The sequence below is a fragment of the Sceloporus undulatus genome, chromosome 1, assembly GCF_019175285.1.
Source record: "Sceloporus undulatus isolate JIND9_A2432 ecotype Alabama chromosome 1, SceUnd_v1.1, whole genome shotgun sequence".
NCBI lineage: Eukaryota > Metazoa > Chordata > Lepidosauria > Squamata > Phrynosomatidae > Sceloporus > Sceloporus undulatus.
The window spans coordinates 260062272-260081548 of record NC_056522.1 but is presented as its reverse complement, the minus strand read 5'-3'; the positions used below and the strand labels follow the sequence as shown (position 1 = coordinate 260081548).

The following is a 19277-nucleotide window of genomic DNA, read 5'->3' as shown; positions in this document are numbered from 1 at the left end:
AAAAAAACTGTGGATATTGGGGGGGGGGGGTTTAACTGTACACACTAGTGCCATTCAGGTGTTCAGAAGCTGGTTACTCTGAATGTACTAACAGAATGAAAAGGCTAGCCATGTCCCAACCCACCCCATCCATCCCAGGTTGCTGTCTTCATTTGGAAAACAAAGACTCTGTCACATATAGAGCCTGTCCACACTGCCAGGAACCCAGGGGATGATGTCTATGGAGGATTAAAAAGTCTTTCAGAGATGGAAATCCTTTGTCCCTTTTATTTCAATAAAAGGGACAAATGATTTCCATCTCTGAAAGAGTCCTCACTCACAAATTTACCATTGATGTGGTAGTTCTGCTCTTCGGAATTCCACTCTACTCGGCTGCACCAGTACTGAGCAATAGCTTGGACCACATCCCAGCCACCTTCCTCTTGAAAGAGCTTCAAGTCCTGGAATCACATAGGAAGTAGTTCCATCTCTTCCTTTAGAGCAATTTTAATAGAGATTAGAGCAACCAGAGAACTTGTTACTCTGCAGGTGTTCCATCAGCTCAATCCAATTTAGCCAGGGGCAAGAAATAAGAGGAGTAGTTCTTTAACTTCAGTAGGGCCATAGATGTCCCCCTCCACTTCCTTAGGGGAAGGGGAAAAGGGAAATGAGCTATGAGAAATAAGAGAGGGAATATCACAATAAAACGATGGCTTTCTTAAATTTCCAGCAAAGATGCTTGAGGCTAACAGAGATGCTAGTCTCAACCCAGTAAAACAACAGAAGATAATGCCACCATTACCTGTGTGGTGTAGTAATACTGTTCAAATGCCAGCATAACATCCCCATTGATATGAATTTCCTCCACTCCATAAACTTCCTCAGGGCAAACTTCTTGGCCAGTAGCTGCACTCTCCCAGGGGAACTTTGCACCCTGCCATAATCAAAACCCAATGCAAGGAAAAAGACACCACATGTATTGAACAGGTCAAGATACTCAACAGGACTAAATGAAGTTTTTTGTTTCCACAGGCAAGCCAGTGGCTTCTTGTCCAGGAATGAGATGCTTTCCTCTATGTGATACCAAAGCTTATGTTGGTATCTTCCTCTACACCATCTATTTTAGATGTATCAGACTGCTAAAAGTATTGAAATAGCAATACTACAGGTTCATAGTTATTTAGATCTTAACACATTTGTTAAGATCTAAATTAAATAACACTCAAGCTCAACAGGGAACATCTGATTGCAAAATTTCAGTATTTTAATTTTTGCAATTACCAGTGGAATTCTAGCTCTTCTGGATAACCCAATGTACAGATAGGTTTCTATATATTTGAGAGTTCTCAAATGTTACATCTTTAAAATTATAAGGTGCTCTTGGAAATTATTTCTGATGATATAGTAGAGGTATCACAGAGGTGATCTATTGCAGTTACATAGGGCCCGTACAGACAGGCCAAAATAAAGCTGCTTTGGGTCTCTTTGGAGGTATGCTGTTTAAATGACACATGCATTGTAAGAGGCCAGAAGCTGCACCAAAGCTGCACTCCAGTCCTTAGTACTGGAGGATGGTTTTGGCGTGGCTTCTGGCCTTTTAAGACACACGCATCATTGAAATAGCATTCCTCCAAAGTGACCTGAAGCAGCTTTATTTTGGCATGTCTGTACAGACCCATTGTTTTTACACAATCACTATATTTTGGGACACAGTCACTATGGAAGGCTGATAACTTATTGCAGATGAATCCTAGCAAGGCCACAAACTCATCATGTCTTACTGACTCCTAGACTAAGTGATGATCATTAAAGAATTCCAGATAAATTCCAGATGTAAAATTCATATTAAGTCTTCTCCTGCTCAGTTTTAGCCCTTCTTTTAAAAGTTACTCCATATGAAATTCATGTTAAATGTTACATAAAATCACACCCAATTCCCTCTTTTAGCTCTCTAAGCTTATTTAGATTCCTTTCAAAGCAGCGCTTGAAGTGGGGTGGGAAAACTTTCCAGGCAAGCCTAAAGCCTGAAGCCATTCCCTGGCAGATACAACAGCATTTGGCATTACTAACCCAACGTCTTTCTTTCCACATGGAACAACTGTCACCTTGTTAAAACTGGACTTGCCACTTCATTTCTATATACAAAGGATTTTGAATTTGAATTGACATTCTCACATACCAATGGCATATATATATCTGTCACATACAGAGCCTATCCCACTGCCAGGAACACAGGGGATGGTGTCCATGGAAGATTAAAAAGTTCCAGTAAAAGGACAAGGGACTTCCATCTTCTAAAGGTTCTTCCACTCTACTATATGCATCTGAGAAGGTAGACTTTAGGAAAGCTCATGCTGCCAACTTCCTTCGCTCAGTTAGTGCTACTTTCTACAAAGTGCCAGTTCAGTTTGCAAAATGTGGCATGCTTTCCATTAGTCCCTGCTAATTTTACACCACACTGCGTTCATAGACACGCATTCAGTTTTTCAAAGTGTATTTTAATAGCAGAGTAGTTTGGCTGGTTGTTTCTAAACACCTCTTGACAGGTACTGTAATATGAAAAATCATCTGGCCAGTTTCAAAACAACCACATGGCAACTTCTGCATGCCCTCTTAAACAACATATTTTAATTTTTCCTTTCACAGAGGTAAGCAGCATTATTAAAGCAGCTTCCTTCTGAACAATGAGTGTAGCTCTTTTTCTCTTTCTCTTCTACACATATTGCCCCTACCTTGTATCCTTGTTTTTGTGCATTTAATAGAGCTCCCTCTAGTGTTTTGATCCGGTATTTCAGAATAGCGCAAGCTGCTTCAGGGTAGAAAAGCAAGATGTTTGGGTACATCCAGGTATCCTGAGTTTAACAACAGGAACAGCACATATAAATATTGTTATCATATGAAAATGTGAGTGGCCAACACGTTAAAAAAAGTGCTAGCATGAATTAAAATACAGGAAATATTCAGAGCCTGAAAAAGTTATTTGTGTGTGTGTGTGTGTGTGTGTGTGTGTGTGTACAATTCCCAGAATCTCCTACTGGCCAGGTGATTCTGGGAGTGGTACTCTGAAAAAGTAACTTTTTCAAACACTGAGCAGCATTCCTAGATTTGGACTGTTAGTCAGATCCAAAGATCTCTGCTGATTTTCCTTAACCAGGTGCACACCAGATATAGTTGGATTGGCCCCATTCAGACTGGCATCAAAGATCTGGAAGGAACTGGGCTGATTCAGATGCCCCTCCCCCAAATCTCTCCGTTAGCAAGTGCCCACTACAAAAAGAGGGGCATTTTAAATCGGAGGCATTCTGTGCCTGCTGTGAAGGTGCCTGCTGTCAATCAAGCGATCATCATGGTGACGTTTTTGCAGGGGCATCGGAAGTGTCCTCCCCCTCCTTTTTTTAAAGAGCCATGCACAAAATGCCCCAAAGTTTCAATTTTTTTAAAACCTCTTTTTTGTGTGTTGTGTGTATATGTGGGCATTTGGGTCAGATCTGCCCCGTCCCCATTTTCAATCCCATGCAAGCTAATGCATCCCCCACTCCTTGCCCCCCAGAATGCCTCTTACACATGTAATAATAATAATGATAATAATAATAATAAATTCATCACCTCGGAAATGTCAGTAAAGGATGCAATTGCCATGCATTTTTTTTTCTTTTAAAAGCAATTCAGGGCTGCCTCTGGATTCAGTAGCAAAAGCATGTATCATTTGTCTAATTGACAAGAGCAAAAAATATAACATTTGCATTGTAGGTCTGCCCTTTGATTGTAACATTTGCATTCGCAACATTTCCCCTTTGCTGGAAGTGAGCAGAGAAAAGGGAAAGTGCCTAGCCCTGCTCTATCTATCTATAAATCTGCCTCAAGAAAAAAAATCATGCGCATATTTGGTCAAAAATAATTTTTGAAAAATATGAAAAGGGGGGGAGGGGTGCCTGATGTGAGCTCCGTTCGTGCCCTGCCTTTGACCTGACCTGACCCTTTTCCTGTTGCTACATTCTCTTCAGAGGAGCTTTGCCATTGCCTTCCAGTGAGGCTGAGAGAGCATGATCTGTCAGTTCCAACTAAAGTAGACCCATGGAATGAATTGGGAATAAAATGGAAATGCAGCGCAGGCATTCCTGTATCATACTCACATAACACAAATAATAATAGTAGTAGTAGTAATAATAATAATAATAATAATAATAATCCAGGAGCAACAGGAAAGTAGAACAAGCAAGCACCCAAAAAATAATGCACATAAATTGTCAAAAGAGGCTGATTTCCCTACATGCCCCAGCTTGGACTCACAGCCCTACTTCCCTGGGCAATCCTCCTTCCTTCCGACCCTCACCTCCCTTTGAGCTTTCTCCACCACCCCCCACCTCCCTCTGACAATAATCCAGGAGCAAGAGGGAATGAAAGTAGAACAAGCAACCTGATTTCCCTACATGCCCCAACGTAGCCCTGCAACCCAATTCCCCCTGGAAATCCTCCTCCTGCTCCTCCTCCTCCTCCTTCCTTCAGACCCTCTCCTTCCTCAGGGATGCCCATTGACCCTTTCCCCCAGCTCCTTCATCCTCCCCCTGCTCCATTTTAGGATCCCCTCCATGGCTCCCTTCCTCCCATGGCCCCTTTCTCCTCCTCCTCCTCCTCCTCCTTCATCACTTTCTCCACCCCCACCTCTCTCTGACAGCCCTCTGCAGCCCAAAAGTCACCCCTAATTTCCCCCTTTCCTTCTGTCACCCTTTGCATCCAGAGTCCCCTTTTTTCGTCTCTTTCCTCCTCCTCCTCCTCCTCCTCCCCCTGCCTTCTGATGATGGGAGGGAATGCTCTGACCTCTGCCCGCCCCCTGACCCTAATCCCTCCCTAATTTGCCCCGATCATGATCGAGGGCAAGTTCAAATTTGGCGCAACCCGAGTCTTTTGAGAAAAGATGGATTTTAGCCTGAATCTGGATACCTCGGTGTATGGGGCATTTCCTTGTGCAAGCCCCAACATGGATTGTGACGGATTCGGATCCAATATGAACTTCACGTGCAAGAATCGCTTTCAAACCCATTTTTTACTGTAGTCTGAATGGCCCCTATGTCTACTATCCTCCTTGTATTCTGTCTGGGGACAATGAGAATTGTAGGAAGGTATCTGGTGCAGGAAGGCTGATCTAGATACCGGTAATATATTTTGGCTCCCTTTCTTTGTTTTTCTTCCTCGAGTCTCCTGGAAACCCAATTGTCTTTAGGGCATTCCCACAAATACACTGAATGTCTGCTGCCTAATGGGTCTGACTGAATTTTTGGCAGACGTGGCTGCTACTAGACACTAGGGCAGAGGGACTGCCTCTATGCCATACACTTATTTCGTCAACTCTATAGATGGAGCATTTTGTAGTGAACTATGCCAAGGCAATGAACAGCTACAAAACAAGGTTTGGGATTCTTCATGGGATGGGGTGGCAGTAATAAGGAAGAGACTTGGGAAGATTGACCATACACTTCCATTGGAAAGGCTCTTTTTTGCTAGGGTGGCCAGAGGCAATAGAAGAAGAGGCTCCTGCCCCTTTCATAAAGTAGCAGAAAAGAGGGTAATATCAGCAAGTGTGGTTTCCCAGACAAGTCATACCTGCTGAAACCCCCAGCCTTCACTCCTCCATGCAGAGACAGAAGGATGGGAACTGGGAACAAACGTACCATCCCCACATCCTCCACTTTATAGAGGGAATACAAGCCCTTCCTCCTTGTAGGGCTGGCATTTCTCAGGAGGAAACCAGGCAAGCAATTTTCCCCACCCACCTATCAAAGTACAAGGCTCTCCTGTCAGTTCACATGGCCCAGCTCTTTCAAACGTGTGCACATTTCTATAAATTAAAAATACTTGTGGGAGATACCTGTCCCTTTCTGTTATATTATTATTGTTTTGGAATGTTATTGTATTTTAAAATAGGCTTTAACTACTATTAGCACTCTGAGTGGGGTTTAGCCACCAGAACAGTAGGAGATACACAGAGAGAGAGACTGAGGGAAAGTGGGTCAGATTCATATACTTTGTGATCCTACAGTGGCAAAACAAGCCCATTATGGATACTTGCTGCATTTAAAAATGGACACAAGATGAAGTGCCCATGATGATCTTGGACCCAGGAGGTAACTGCTGAGGTAGAACTGTCCAAATTCCTTGTGTGTTATCCTTACACATCTCTAGAGTAGGGTCCTGTACTTTTAATGGATATGTAGAAGAGGTAATTTCAGCTGATGTTGCTTGTTACCTGGTCCTGTGACCAACCCTTTACATCCCCAAAAGTCAAGCACTGCACAAGTAATAAAAATATAAGCTTAGAAGAGGTTGAGGAACTCTTCCTGGAATGTCATGGCTTCTCCAGTTCATCACTATGTATGGTAATGGACAACTAAACAGATTCTCATGCCTTTTAGCTCACCTGGTCCCAGAAGACATGGCCCCAGTAATCTTCACCATGAGTGCCATTTGAAAGGCCTCCAGGGCTGATTCCAGAGAACAGGAGATTAGAAGCAGCCCGAGAAGGAATGGCACTGAGCAGGTAATAAAGGCAGCCATTGATGGCCTGACTGAGAGAAAGGGGCCCATCAACCTCAACACAGCATCCTTGCCAGAGAGCTGCCCATGCCTGGGTGTGAGACAAATATAAGGAGCCAGAATCTATCAGTGACATCCCTTCACTGAAGCTCCTTTTCACTTCTTCTCCAGTCTCTGCAATGGCAGTGAGAAAGTCCCAACATTTCTCCTCATCCTTCTCAGAGAGGGTCACTGTCTGCGGCACTGGGGTCCAGATCATGTGTATAGTAGGCTGGGGACCACCTTTCACTTCAGGGAGTAAAGTCTTTCCATAAATATAACTGTGGGACAGAAAGTGGGGAGGACGATTCATGTTTCTGTCAGCAGATCATAGTATCACAGGTGAAACATCACTTCCCAGTCCCCACCATTAAACCCTCCATTGGCTTCCTATCATAACCATCCACTGTGAAGTCCTTGCCTTTCCTTCCCTCTGAAATTCTCTCTCATTTTCTGCTCTTTTTCTTCTTCTTTGTATCCCTTAACCAATCCTGATATGAAAATAAGTCCAAGAATCTTTAACCAGCTGTGCTTACTTCATCCTTCACAGGTCTTTCCTCACCTTTTCTTTTCTCCCCATTGTCTTCTCCACTAGAGAAGTTTAGGTTGAATTGGTATGGCAGAAATAAGGCAATTTGACACCACATTAACTGCCATGGCTCCATGCTATGGAATCATGGGATTAGCTCTCTGACAGAGAAGGCCAAATATCTCACAAAATTACAAATCCCTGGTAGTTAAAAGCAATGTGAAATGCAGCCTCAGACTATGAATCCCTTTGGGGCAGGCCCAGCCATTTTTGTGTATGTTATTCTAAAAAGGACCACACAGCCTGCTAGCCATCAGGTACATGATATCTGAGAACCTGGTTATATCTCAGTGGGAGCTGAGAAAATGGCATTACCTTTTCAGACATGGCAAAACATGGAAAATCTTCTGTCTGAACCAAGAGACTTGAATCAAGCATTATTTATGCCAAGCTGAAAACTGTTTATATATAAAGCCCTTTAAACACCAGCAAAAAACAGAAGAACAGAAAAGGCTGAAGGGAGAAAGGTAAACATATTCAGTGGCAGTTCTCCAAGAACTCCAACATTAGATAAACAATTTCAAAGCCTAGTTAGACTTTCTTCCTACTTATGGTCTCCAGTATAGCCCACTGAGCCTGCCACCATTTTCTGAACAGAGATCCAGTCCATAGCCTGGGCACAGCTGAGGATGGGATTGGGAAAAAAGGGCCCTTCCAACAGAAGCCTGTGCAAACCTTCCCCTGATAATACTTACTGAGCACCCTGGAAATCTGCTCCTCTGTGCAAGTCAAGGTCTGGACTCTCTGGTGTGAACTGGGTTTGGAGGTTCACAGTGATGGGCTGAGCACTGTGAGCTGACCTCTGGATGGTTATGCTGAAAGCCACAAGGTGAACAAGAGAGTGATGGGCATAGATTCTGTGAGTAGCTGTGTAATCCAAGGACTGGATTGTGTGGATATAGGTTCCTGTAGTCAAGAGAGAGAGAGAGAGAGATTTGTTTTAATCTTATTGTCAAACACCTTCTCTAGACTGTTGTTGTAAAGTCTAACCATGCAAATTCACAAAAGGAGGTTAGTCTAGACCAGTGCTTCTCAATTATTTTCTGTCATGCCCCCCCTAGGAAGAAGAAAACATTTCGCGCCCCCCGCGCGACTGTAAATAGTATCATTTGTCTATAAAATTGTTATAAGTACACCTCTGCATAACAGAGCCTCGCGCCCCCCTTTACGGAGCCTCGCGCCCTCCCTGGGGGGCCCGCCCCACTATTTGAGAAACGCTGGTCTAGACTGAAGTTTATTGTTGGGACAAGGGCATTGTAACATGTTGTGCTATGTTACAATATTAATATAGTACAATAATTGCCCAAATTATTATTTATCAACATGCTTACATCCTACATCCAGTTTACAAATTATCAATGTTTCAGTGGGTACAGTGACTCCAGGTCCCTCACCAGCTATGGTCCTAGTGTTGAGGAGGAAAGATGTTTCTTACTACCTCTTCTTCCCTAGTGGCTTCCTGAAGTTCCCAATCTTTTTCTTACCATCCACATTATGTGTGGTACTTGAGCATGGGACTCAGCCTATTATACTGATCCATGTTGCAGGACATAAAAATGGTTCAGGCGTGAAGAATGTTGTACTGTTTTTCTCTTGTGTTGTGTAATGTTATGTTTTGCTTATTTCTCTCCTTTCTACACTAGCTCTACTTGAGAAGCTCCCTCACATGGTACAAAAGAGGGCCTTGTTTTTGGAACTGCTCTAAAGCCCACACCAACCCTGTCTACATCTACCCCTCAGCTAGACTAAACCCATTACATCAATGTGGTTTCAGAAAAGTGCTGACTTCATTCAGTACTTGGTTGATTCCTCTTTCACTGTCCTGGCTCAGTGCTATGGAATTCTGGGATTTGGAGTTTGTTGCTCCCCTCTGCCTCCAATGGCCCCCTCCATTGCTCCCATCTCCCCCCCCCCAGCCTCCTGTTTCATTCCCTCCATCCCTGTCATCTATATCTAAATCTACTCTTCCAAGTACCAGAAGCAAATGGGGCAAAATTGCAGCGTAGCATCATGGGAAATGTGGGACCTTGGAAGTTTGGGGGGTGTGCCAGGATGGAAGCAAAGTTGCATTCCACACCAGACCAATTCAGAATAAAATCGAAGTGAGCTTAGAAGCAATTTTTGTGAATTCGCTTGTTATTGAATTCACCAAAATGAGAAGTCACTTTGGATTCACTGCAGAAGCACCTTGGAACAACCTCCCATAGAAAGCAATCACATGAGATAATACATCACGTTTTAGCGTGAATCCGCATGGTTGGACCTGTAGTCGCATCGGAACAGAGCTGCAAAACCCTCTGTGTGATAAGGCTCATTGTTTTATTTGCCCCAAAAGGTATGATGCTCCGAAGACACTCTTTCCACTTACCTGTCTTGGTGTCCAAGGAGAAAGTCTCACTCAGGCTCTTCTCATCAGCCACATTCATTCTGACGTTAACAGGACTGGGTATATCAGCCCGATGAGTGTCCCCAGCTGCTCCATTATATACCCCATTCACATGGAGGATATTCCGGTAGACACGAGTACCCAGATAGGCATTGGTCACAGTTGCAAAACGACGGGGATCAGAAGGCAGGACACTACATGTAAACACTGTAGGATCTTCCATGAGACAGGGAGAAGGGAATGGTTGCCTTTCCAACTGAAAGCAGGATAAACCACACAGTGAATATTCTGTCAGATGAAACACTGATTCTATCATGATAACCAGTTAGGTTTGCATGCTGGAAAGCAGCTATGGAAATTAATGGAAATTGTCTTAGCATAAGGGATGTGAAATAAACCATAGACTATTATTTTATATTAGGCATGTTCAGACCTAGTCATCAAGCAGGTGTGCTAAACAAATCTTCTCCTCCACAGTTTTCTTACTGTGTATTCCAGGACCGGCAACCTGGCTTGCCTGTCCTCAACAAGCCAAGGAAGTTTACTCCAGGTTTATTCCTCTGGTTTATTGTGTGAGGAGGAAAAAACAGATAACCAATTACCATGAACAAACTGTGGAGGGATGCATTTCACTATTGCTGCCTGTAGCAGGAGCCTTTTTTCCAGCATATCGTGCAAAAAACATTGCTTTTTGCATGATATGCTGGAATTCTGAAGTATATTGTCTTATTGCTATATACAGTGACTGCCACTGAAATGTCTATGCATCTAAGCTGGCCAGGAGAAAAGGAGAACAGAGATTCTCTAGTTATTTGTTGGGCAAATTTGTAGATGTAGTTTTCTCAATCCAGGATGGCAAGCTGCACCTTTGTTATGCGGCTCTTGAATCTTGGAGAACCCATATAACCTCCTTGGCATCTGGAGATCTCTCTGTTATTCTGGGGGTGCTTCCAGACCAAGGGCTTCTAGCACTACCAGTCACAAGGTACTGTGCAGTTTTCCCTCCTTAGCAAATTTGCTGTGGTTAAGTAAGGCTGGGGGAGAGGAAAGAAACACTGAGAAAACATGGGAGACCTGGAAATGTCAGACACTAGCTTATGTGTGCAAACATTGTTTAGGGTTAAGGTTAGGGATAGTGTTGGGGTTAGGGAACTGAGTTAGGAAACTTCTTCTGGAAGTTTGTTCAGCTCCCACCAAGATATTTGTAGCCTCTGAACATGGCAGTCTTGCTGACCTCCCTTTAAGTGACAAGAAGGTCTGTGCCACAAGTTTATGAAGGTACGATTGACATCAAGACAGCAGGGCTACCATTAGGTCCTTGGAGACAGTTATCTCAGACAGCAGATTCTGAGCATCATAAAAGAGAAGCAAAGGTGTAGTTCACTTGCTGCTGCTATTTTTAAAAATGCATTTTACTGCTAGAAGGAGGAGAGAAGCATTCGTGAGATTTTCTGCCCCTTGGCCATTAAATCTGCCCCTCCACCGGCTTTGGTCCTGGCCAGCAGTGCCAAAAGGAAAAGGAGGACAGCAGTAGGTGGGGAACCTACAGGGATCTAAATATGTCTGAGAGGGCAGAGGGAATGAGGGACTTCCCTTTCCCACAGTAAGAATTTTGGTCCCCAATGAAATTTTCCATCAAGCCCCACACTTCTAACACAGCAAACAGCAAAACACTGAAAATTGTTCTTATACTTCCTATATGCATATTCCCTTGGTCACTTTGTTTTTTCTTTGAGTGCTCAACCTAAGTTTCAAGTTACTGCAATGTTAGAAATTTGAGAACTGAAGAAATATTTCACTTATTTGGGGGCAAATGCTCCCTACACCCATAGGAAACAGCTATGATATCTGCATAACTTAAGAAGGAAAAGTGAGGCTCAATTAAAATAATCTCATTTAAAGGACAGCAAAAAGACGGTTTCAGCTTTTGAGTTTCAGAAACACTGTTGGCCTGGAATATGAGTATGCAAAAGGATCAAGCAGCACCATTGAGACTAACTGAAAGAAGTTGTTGGGTTCTATTAAGCTTTCCATAGACATAGGGCCCAAACAGACAGGCCAAAATAAAGCTGCTTCAGGTCACTTTGGAGGTATGCTGTTTAAATGCTACATGCGTCCTATGAGCCCAGAAGGACTGGAGCGTTGCTTTGGCGCAACTTCTGACCTCTTAAGATGTGTGTGTCATTTAAACAGCATACATCCAAAGTGACCCAAAGCAGCTTTATTTTGGCCTGTGTTTGGGCTCTTGGTCTACTTCCTCAGATGGAGATTTTCAGCTTGTATCTGCCAGTAAAGGTGAGTGAAGTGGACAGATGACAATTGTCTCAGTTAGCACAGGGCTACCTCCCATGTGGTGGGAAGTGAAATTTGGGTTGACCTGGACCACCAAGACCATTTTATTAGTGGGAATGATGCCCCCCCCCCCCCCGCTCCCCAAACAAGCTTCTCCTTTGAACTTAACTGTTTCTTCATTTGTTGTTTTTGCTGTGTGCCTACAAGTCACTTCCGACTTCTGGCAACCCTAAGGGAAACCTATCATGGGGTTTTCTTGGCAAGGCTTGTTCAGAGGAAGTTTACCATTGTCTTCCCCTGAGGCTGAGAGAGTGTGACTTGCCCAAAGTCCCTCTATGAGTTGCAAAGCTGAGCAGGGACTCAAACCCTGGTCTCCAGAGCTGTAGTCAGACTACCAGGCCATGCTGGCTTTCTTTCACAGGGGGAAATGGTTTTTCTAACCACAAACAATGCACCGTCAGGATCCCCCCACGTTCCTGTGCAAAGGCTCTGAGGTGCCTTAATCTGGAATGGGACACGTAAGATCCATTGGCCTTACAAATGGGCTGCTTTGAGCAGAGAGGAAGAATGCCAGAGCTGGTCTGTTGATACCGAACAACTCTTTGGCAAACCAGAGACAAGCCATGATCCAAGGAGGGCCCACAATTCAGCACTGACTTCAGCACCCATTCTCCTTCCCTCCTAGCATTCAGGAGCTTGGGAAAACTGCAGGAAGGGTGACCAGATGTCCTCACCACCACAAAGGAGGACAAGGCACATCAAAATGGAGGACAGTGCGGGAAAATGGAGGACACAACCAAATTGAAGTGCTCCTGGACAGAAGGTGGAAATGGAGGACAGGTCCTGGGAAAGGAGGAAAAGTCTGGTCACCGACATGTCCTCACCGCAAAGGAGGACAAGGCAGGGCGAAAATAGAGGACACTCAGGAAAAAAATGTAAGACGTACCCAAAGGCAAGCTAGAGAACACTCCTGGAAATGCCAAGGCATGCTTCCTCCGTCCTGCTCCAAATGGAGGACATTCTGAAGTTCCTCCTGGACAGAAGGAGGGATGGAGGACAGGCCCTGGGAAAAGAGGACGGGTCTGGCCAGTTGCCTTACCCACCGCCAAGGAGGACCAGGCACCGCAAAATGGAGGACCTTCCAGAAAAAAATGTTGAAGGGGGGGGGATACATTCCAGGGTGAAAGTTAGCCAAGACGCCTGTCAAGACCAGTGCCTTCTTCAGAGTCCTTCTCCAACTAGGAGGAAGCCCTTGTGGGGTCCCTCCTGGGCTGCAGAAGGGGGGGAAGGAGAGGAGGGGTCGTCCTGGAAAAGGAGGACAGGGCTGGCTGGGGGAAAGAAGAGAGGCCTGCTGCCTTGCCTGGGAGGGAGGGAGGTCTGGGAGGGTCTGCCTGGCTCTCCGGGAGGACGATGGCCGGCAGGGGGCTCGCAGGAAAAGGGCTGGAAGCCCAAGGGCAGCCAGCTGGAGTCCGCCTGGAGCCTCCCGGGGGCCTTCCGGAGGCTGCGCCAGGAGAGAGAGCGCGGCTTCCTTCGGGAGACTTGTTTTTGACAACTCAGGGCCAAGTTCCTCTTGGACTCTAAGGAGGAGGAGGAGGAGGAGGAGGAGAAAGAGGAGACCTTGATCCCTCCTCCTCCTCCTCCTCCTCGGAAACTACTTTCCTCTGGCAAAAGGGGAGGAAGGGCTGGGCGTTCAAGAACTCCTCCACGGAGGGCAGGGTGCTCCCATTCCTCTCACTTTGGAAGGGCCACCCCCCCCCCCCGATTTGGGGGCTTCTGCCCAGTCAAAAGGGAGAGAGGCAAAGATTCAACAGAACAGCAAAAGATGCAAAGGTGTTGTGGTTGTTGCTGCTGTGTGCCTTCGAGTTGTTTCTGACTTATGGCCACCCGAAGGCGAACCTCTCCCAGGGTTTTCTTGGCATGGTTCTTCAGAGGAGGTTTGCCAGAGTGTGACTTGCCCAGGCTCACCGGGGGGGGGGGGGGGGTGAACAGGGACTGGAACGCTAGAATCTTAGGCCCCGTACAGACAGGCCAAAATAAAGCTGCTTCAGGCCACTTTGGAGGTATGCTGTTTAAATGATGCATGTGTCCTAAGAGTCTGGAAGCCACGCCAAAGCCACAATACAATCCTAAGGACTGGAGCACAGCTTTGGTGTAGCTTCCAGACTCTTAGGATGTATGCATCATTTAAACAGCATACCTCCAAAGTGACCCAAAGCAGCTTTATTTTGGCCTGTCTGTATGGGGCCATAGACTCATTGGAAGAGACCACGAGGGCCATCCAGTCCAACCCCATTCTGCCATGCAGGAACTCAACCTCAAAGCATCCCCAACAGATGGCCATCCAGCCTCTGCTTAAAGAACTGAAAGGAAGGATTCCTGGTCTCCAGTGTCATACTCCAACACTTAAACCACCCCACCCCACTGGCTCTGTCTATTTTTGTGGAACCTCATATGGAGTTTACTTGGCCAGATTTGTTCAGAGGAGGCTGAGAGAGTGTGACTCACCCAAAGTCACTCAGTGGGTTTCATGGCTGAGCCAAGACCCCTCCTTTTTTACTGGAGTCCCCGAACGCTAGCTTCCAAAGATAGCAATAGCAATAGCAACAGCAAGTATATTTCTATACTGCTTATCAGTGCACTTAAGCACTCCCTAAGCAGTTTACAAACATGTAAAGCAAACTGCCCCCAACAATCTGGGTACTCATTTTAGTGACCTGGGAAGGATGCCAGGCTGAGTCGACCCTGAGCCCCTGGTTGGTATTGAACTCACAACCTTGTGGTCCCTGAGTGAGTGGCTGCAGGACAGGCATTTAACCACTGTGCCACCAGGGTTTCCAATTAAAGAACCAAGTGATAACTGAAGACTAGGGATTTCCAGAGCTCCGGAAAGTTCCTTTTAAAGGTGTCTTTGTTAGATTGGGGGAGGGGGGATATCAGGCTTGGGATGGAAGACAGGCAACTTTCTGGATTTAGTTTGAGTCCAGAATTTGCTCAATTTTTACATGGAAAACCTTAAGGAACAAGAGGTGGTTTTGGACCAAGCACGAAAACGCGAGATCCATGATGTGACAGATATGATCTTTACACAAAATCGACAGGTCTACCAATAAAACTGTTCTTGCAGGCAGTAAGAATCATGCATCACTAAGTCACCAATGCGTTTTTTTGTAGTATTAGGAGGGAAATCTGTGGGTTGTTTTTTGTTTTTTTGGGGGGGGGGTTGGTTGTGTTTGTTTGTTTGTTTGTTTGGCTCAATCTGTGCTCATATTTGTTCTCCAAGTGTTGCAATGGCTGTTGTCAATGAGAATCAGTAGTTTGGTGTATTTGTATTGTAGGTGTACAATACAATGCATCGAATATGTGGGCATTCATTAAAGATGACACCTGAAGTTTGTGAGCACCTCTGCACTGCTGTCATCACAAATAAGTCACTGGCCAATGTGCACTTGAGCAGAACTGCACTGGGAGACTCGGGCAAGAAACTGCTTGGCGATACACTGAAAATTTCAGCTAAAACATTCCGGTATGATATTTCTTGCTACCATTTTAAAATTATGCCTCATAATGACTAGACACAGGAAGGTAAATCTACCAGAATTCAGCAGTTCTTGAAGGGAAAGCCCGTAATAGACTCTTAGAGCTGAAAGAAACCATAAGAACCATCTACGGCAGGGGTAGGCAACCGTTTTGAGCCGGGGGGCGGGTTGCTATCCCTCAGACAACTGGGGGGCCGAAGCCAAAAAATAAATAATTAAATAATTTTTTTAAAAAATTAATTAAATAAATAAACCGGGACAAATGTAGGACAACATTTTCAAATGATGGGCACTTTTTTTAAAAAAGTAGAGGACACGCAAAAAAATTTGCTGATTTTTTTTAAAAAATGTTAATATAAATGCATGTTTCTGAGGCGTCTATAGACAATTGCCCCCCTTGCCCCTGCGCACAAAAGACCAAAGGTCCCGGTGGCAATCGGTGGCAGGAGCGGGCTGGGGCCGGTCCCAAGGCCTCGCCGGGCTGCATCCGGCCCGCGGGCCGCAGGTTGCCTACCCCTGATCTACGGTAATCCAACCACTTAACATGCAGGAATACACAACTAAAGTACTCCTGAGAAATGTTTTAAAAGCTCCAAAAAAGGAGATTTAGCCACCCTCTGAGGCAGTCTGTTTCACTCTTGAACAGCTCTTACAGTAAAGATGTTCTTCCTAGGGCTTATGTGAAATCTCTTGCTTGGTTCATGTTCTAATCCCTGGAATAGCAGAGAACAAGGTGGTTCCACCTTCTTCATGACATCCCTTCAAATATTTAAAGATAGCCATCATATCATCTCTCAGGCCTTGTCTGCATGCACCAAAAGCCCCCCCCCCCCCCCCCGGGACGTAGCCAAGGAGGAGGTCCGGACCCCTCTTCCGTTAGATATAATGAATGGTGTGCGCTGCTGCACTGCTGCGCCCAAGCCCCATTATAATGGTGGCACTTAGTCTGGACCCCTTCCCAAAATCCTGGCTACTTCCCTGCTCCCCCACCCCCAATTCTGGCAGAGTCCTCTTCAGACAAGGCACGGCCCAAACCCCAGTTCCAGTGCGAAAAGTTCAGATGATTTCTGGCATATTCAGCACTAGAAACAAGGTATAACACCTCTATCACACTTTTAAAAAATTACTTTTTACTCTGGAGCCCTCTGCATGGAGGAGCTGTCTGCATGAGCATTCCACTGAACTGCTTTGCATGTCTGCTGCTGTTGACAGTTGCTTGCTCTCAGGTCTGAAAGACCTGTGATAGGGGCTGACACGTGGGGTGGCTGAGCAGGATGCTCATTCAGACAGCTGCCCCAGAGTGAGAATTGACAGCCAAATAATGGGGGAGGTCAGAGCAACTCAGAGGGCAAGATACTCCAGGGGCAAATCTGCAGTATCCTGGCCAGTGCAGATAACACCTCAATCTTGTCTTCTCCAGGCCAAACATACCCAACTCTTTTACATGGCTTTTATATGGGGTATGGGTTTTAGATTATGTTTTAAGCTTCGTATGTTTTTAATCTTAATTTTATGCTATATTAGTTAGGTTATTTTAAATGTTTTTGAAAATTTGTTTTAAGGTGCTTTTATTTTGTGAGCTGCCTTGGGCCCCTTTTTGGGAGAAAGGTGGCATAAACATAAAACAAATGCATAAATGAAATAAATAAACTCCCAACTCATTCCGCATAAGACTTAGGAGTTTATCACATGAGAGAAAATTGGGAGTTTAAACAGCGATTATCCAGTGAAAATCGCACATTCGGAATTAAGACTGAGATTTGATTTTTACACACAGCATGATTAAAGAGTCATTATCCTGGGAATAACCAAGGAATACCCAGGCAATAAACAGCAAATGTTGATGGTTGCTGTTTATTGCCTAGTTTTTCCCAGGATAATGGTGCTTTAAATGTGACGTCATGTGAAAATCTTTATCACTAATGTGTGATTTTCACAGGATATTCTCGGGATAATGGCACTTTAATCATGATGTTATGTGAAAATCTTAATCGCGAATGTACAATTTCTCCAGGATAATCACCGCTTAAACTTTCAATTAGACCCATGTGATAAACTCCTTAGTTTCCAGTCCTTTGATCAGCTTGGTTGCCCTCCTCTGCACATGTTCTAACTTGTCAATTGTTGTTGTTGTGTCCCTTCAAGTCATTTCTGACTAATGCTGATCCTAAGGCAAATCAATCATTTTTTTTGGCAAGACTGTTTCCTCTGAGGCTTAGAGCACGTGACGTGTAACTTGCCCAAGGTCACCCAATGGGTTACATGGCTGAGCTGGGAATTGAACCCTGGTTTCCAGAGTTGTAATCCAACACTCAAACTTCTACATTACTCTGGCTCTTATCCTTCTTGAATTCTGATAGTGTCCTCTGGGTTATTAACTACCCTCTCCTAATTTGTTGCCCTTCTGCAAACTTTATACCTTACCAAGCATAATCATATCATGTCAGTGGATCTCTTTTGGGGAAGTGGATCTAGAAATTCTCTCTCCTGAGGAATGCATTTCAGGAGTACAGGATCCTTCTTAAAGGGATGCTTGGCAGTATCACTTTTAATAGTCCATCCAGCTTGAGATGAGAGGCACTTGTATCAGATGAGCACATGTGATCTCCCTGAGAAAAAGCACTCTAGCTACTTGAAAACTAGGGCGGGTTACAGACGGGCAGGGGAGGATGTCTTGGAGGTGTATTTAGCTGAATGCGGAGCCTCCAGACGGCCCGCCCCGGGGGCGTGCTTCAGGTGTTGGAGCTTCCACACGGGGGGCAGTGAAGACGCCTCACCTGGGTCCGTTTCGGACCCGGAGTTTCCAAACAGCCACCTCGGAGGACGCTGCAAAAAGAGAGGCAGCTTCCGCACGGGCGGCCCAAACCGCGGCTTTTTTTTCTTTTGCCGGCTACTGCATGCGCAGCTGCGCAGCTACAGCACTAAGCAGCGGCAGAAAGCCTATGTGCGCATTTAAAGCACCCAAGTCCCTTTAAACTTTCTCTCATCTACGAGGCCATGGAGGCTGGCATCTATGTGCCAGGGAACCCCAGCATCAACATCACAGGCCAGCAGATCGGGCCCTGATACTGGCTGACTGTGCCTACCCCATTCGGAAGTGGCTTATGACCCCCTTGAAGAGACAGAGAAGAAGAAAGCAGGGGAGACTGTGAGGAATGCCCTGGCAGATTTTTTTCTGACAAGGAGAATCTGAAGGATGGCTCCTATGCCATCATCTGTGATGTCACAGTGCATTGTTCTGTAATAGCATAAGCACATGAATAAATGTATCCCATTATCCACAGTTTGAGTCTGCCTATCATTCCTGATCTGTGCTGTGGGCATGTTTTGCCATGTGCCTGAGGGGGACACACACAAACACACACACACAAAAGATCTCCTGGCGCCTGTTTTCCTGGGGCAAAAAGATACATCAGCTCCAACTGCCAATTGCCCCTTTGACAATGTATCAATCCCCCTCAAATTCAAGCTTTCCTAATGGCCCATTTGAATGTATCAATGGGGCACCCAGAGGACATCTATTGGGGGAAAGATTCAAACTGCTCCTCTGAAAGCTTTCATTGGACTAGGACCACCTTGGCCTAACGGCCCAGAGCCGCAGGTGCCCATATATACCCATGCGCAACTGTGCAAGACCCCAGGACGGCGATCAACATGGCAGAGCCACGCAGGAGGGTCCCGGTCCGAATCGCCTACTGGACAGACGAAGAGGTCGGGATCCTCCTGGACTCCCTGATGCCACAGACAGCCGCGAGGAGGGTGATGGCTAGCACCAACAAGCCCAACCGGGGGCATTTTCTCGAGGCATCTCGTGCCCTCCGAAACCAAGGGTTTCAAAGAACGCTGCACCAATGTAGAGTGAAGTTTAAAACTCTGAAGGCAGCGTTCTTTGAAACCCTTGAGGATTTCGGAGAGGCGCCCCCGG

At 45.4% G+C, this 19277-nt stretch overlaps 1 protein-coding gene across 1 annotated transcript in view; it reads right to left on the bottom strand.

Moving 5' to 3' along the window:
- PGGHG (protein-glucosylgalactosylhydroxylysine glucosidase) overlaps positions 1 to 13380 on the bottom strand; it is a 30931-nt gene extending 17551 nt beyond the window's left edge. The window contains 7 exon segments of the mRNA XM_042446774.1: positions 321 to 440; positions 782 to 913; positions 2712 to 2831; positions 6395 to 6830; positions 7834 to 8044; positions 9507 to 9780; positions 12763 to 13380. Coding sequence (XP_042302708.1) covers positions 321 to 440; positions 782 to 913; positions 2712 to 2831; positions 6395 to 6830; positions 7834 to 8044; positions 9507 to 9780; positions 12763 to 12990 — 1521 coding nt within the window. The 5' untranslated portion in view covers positions 12991 to 13380.
- Positions 13381 to 19277: the final 5897 nt, after the last annotated feature.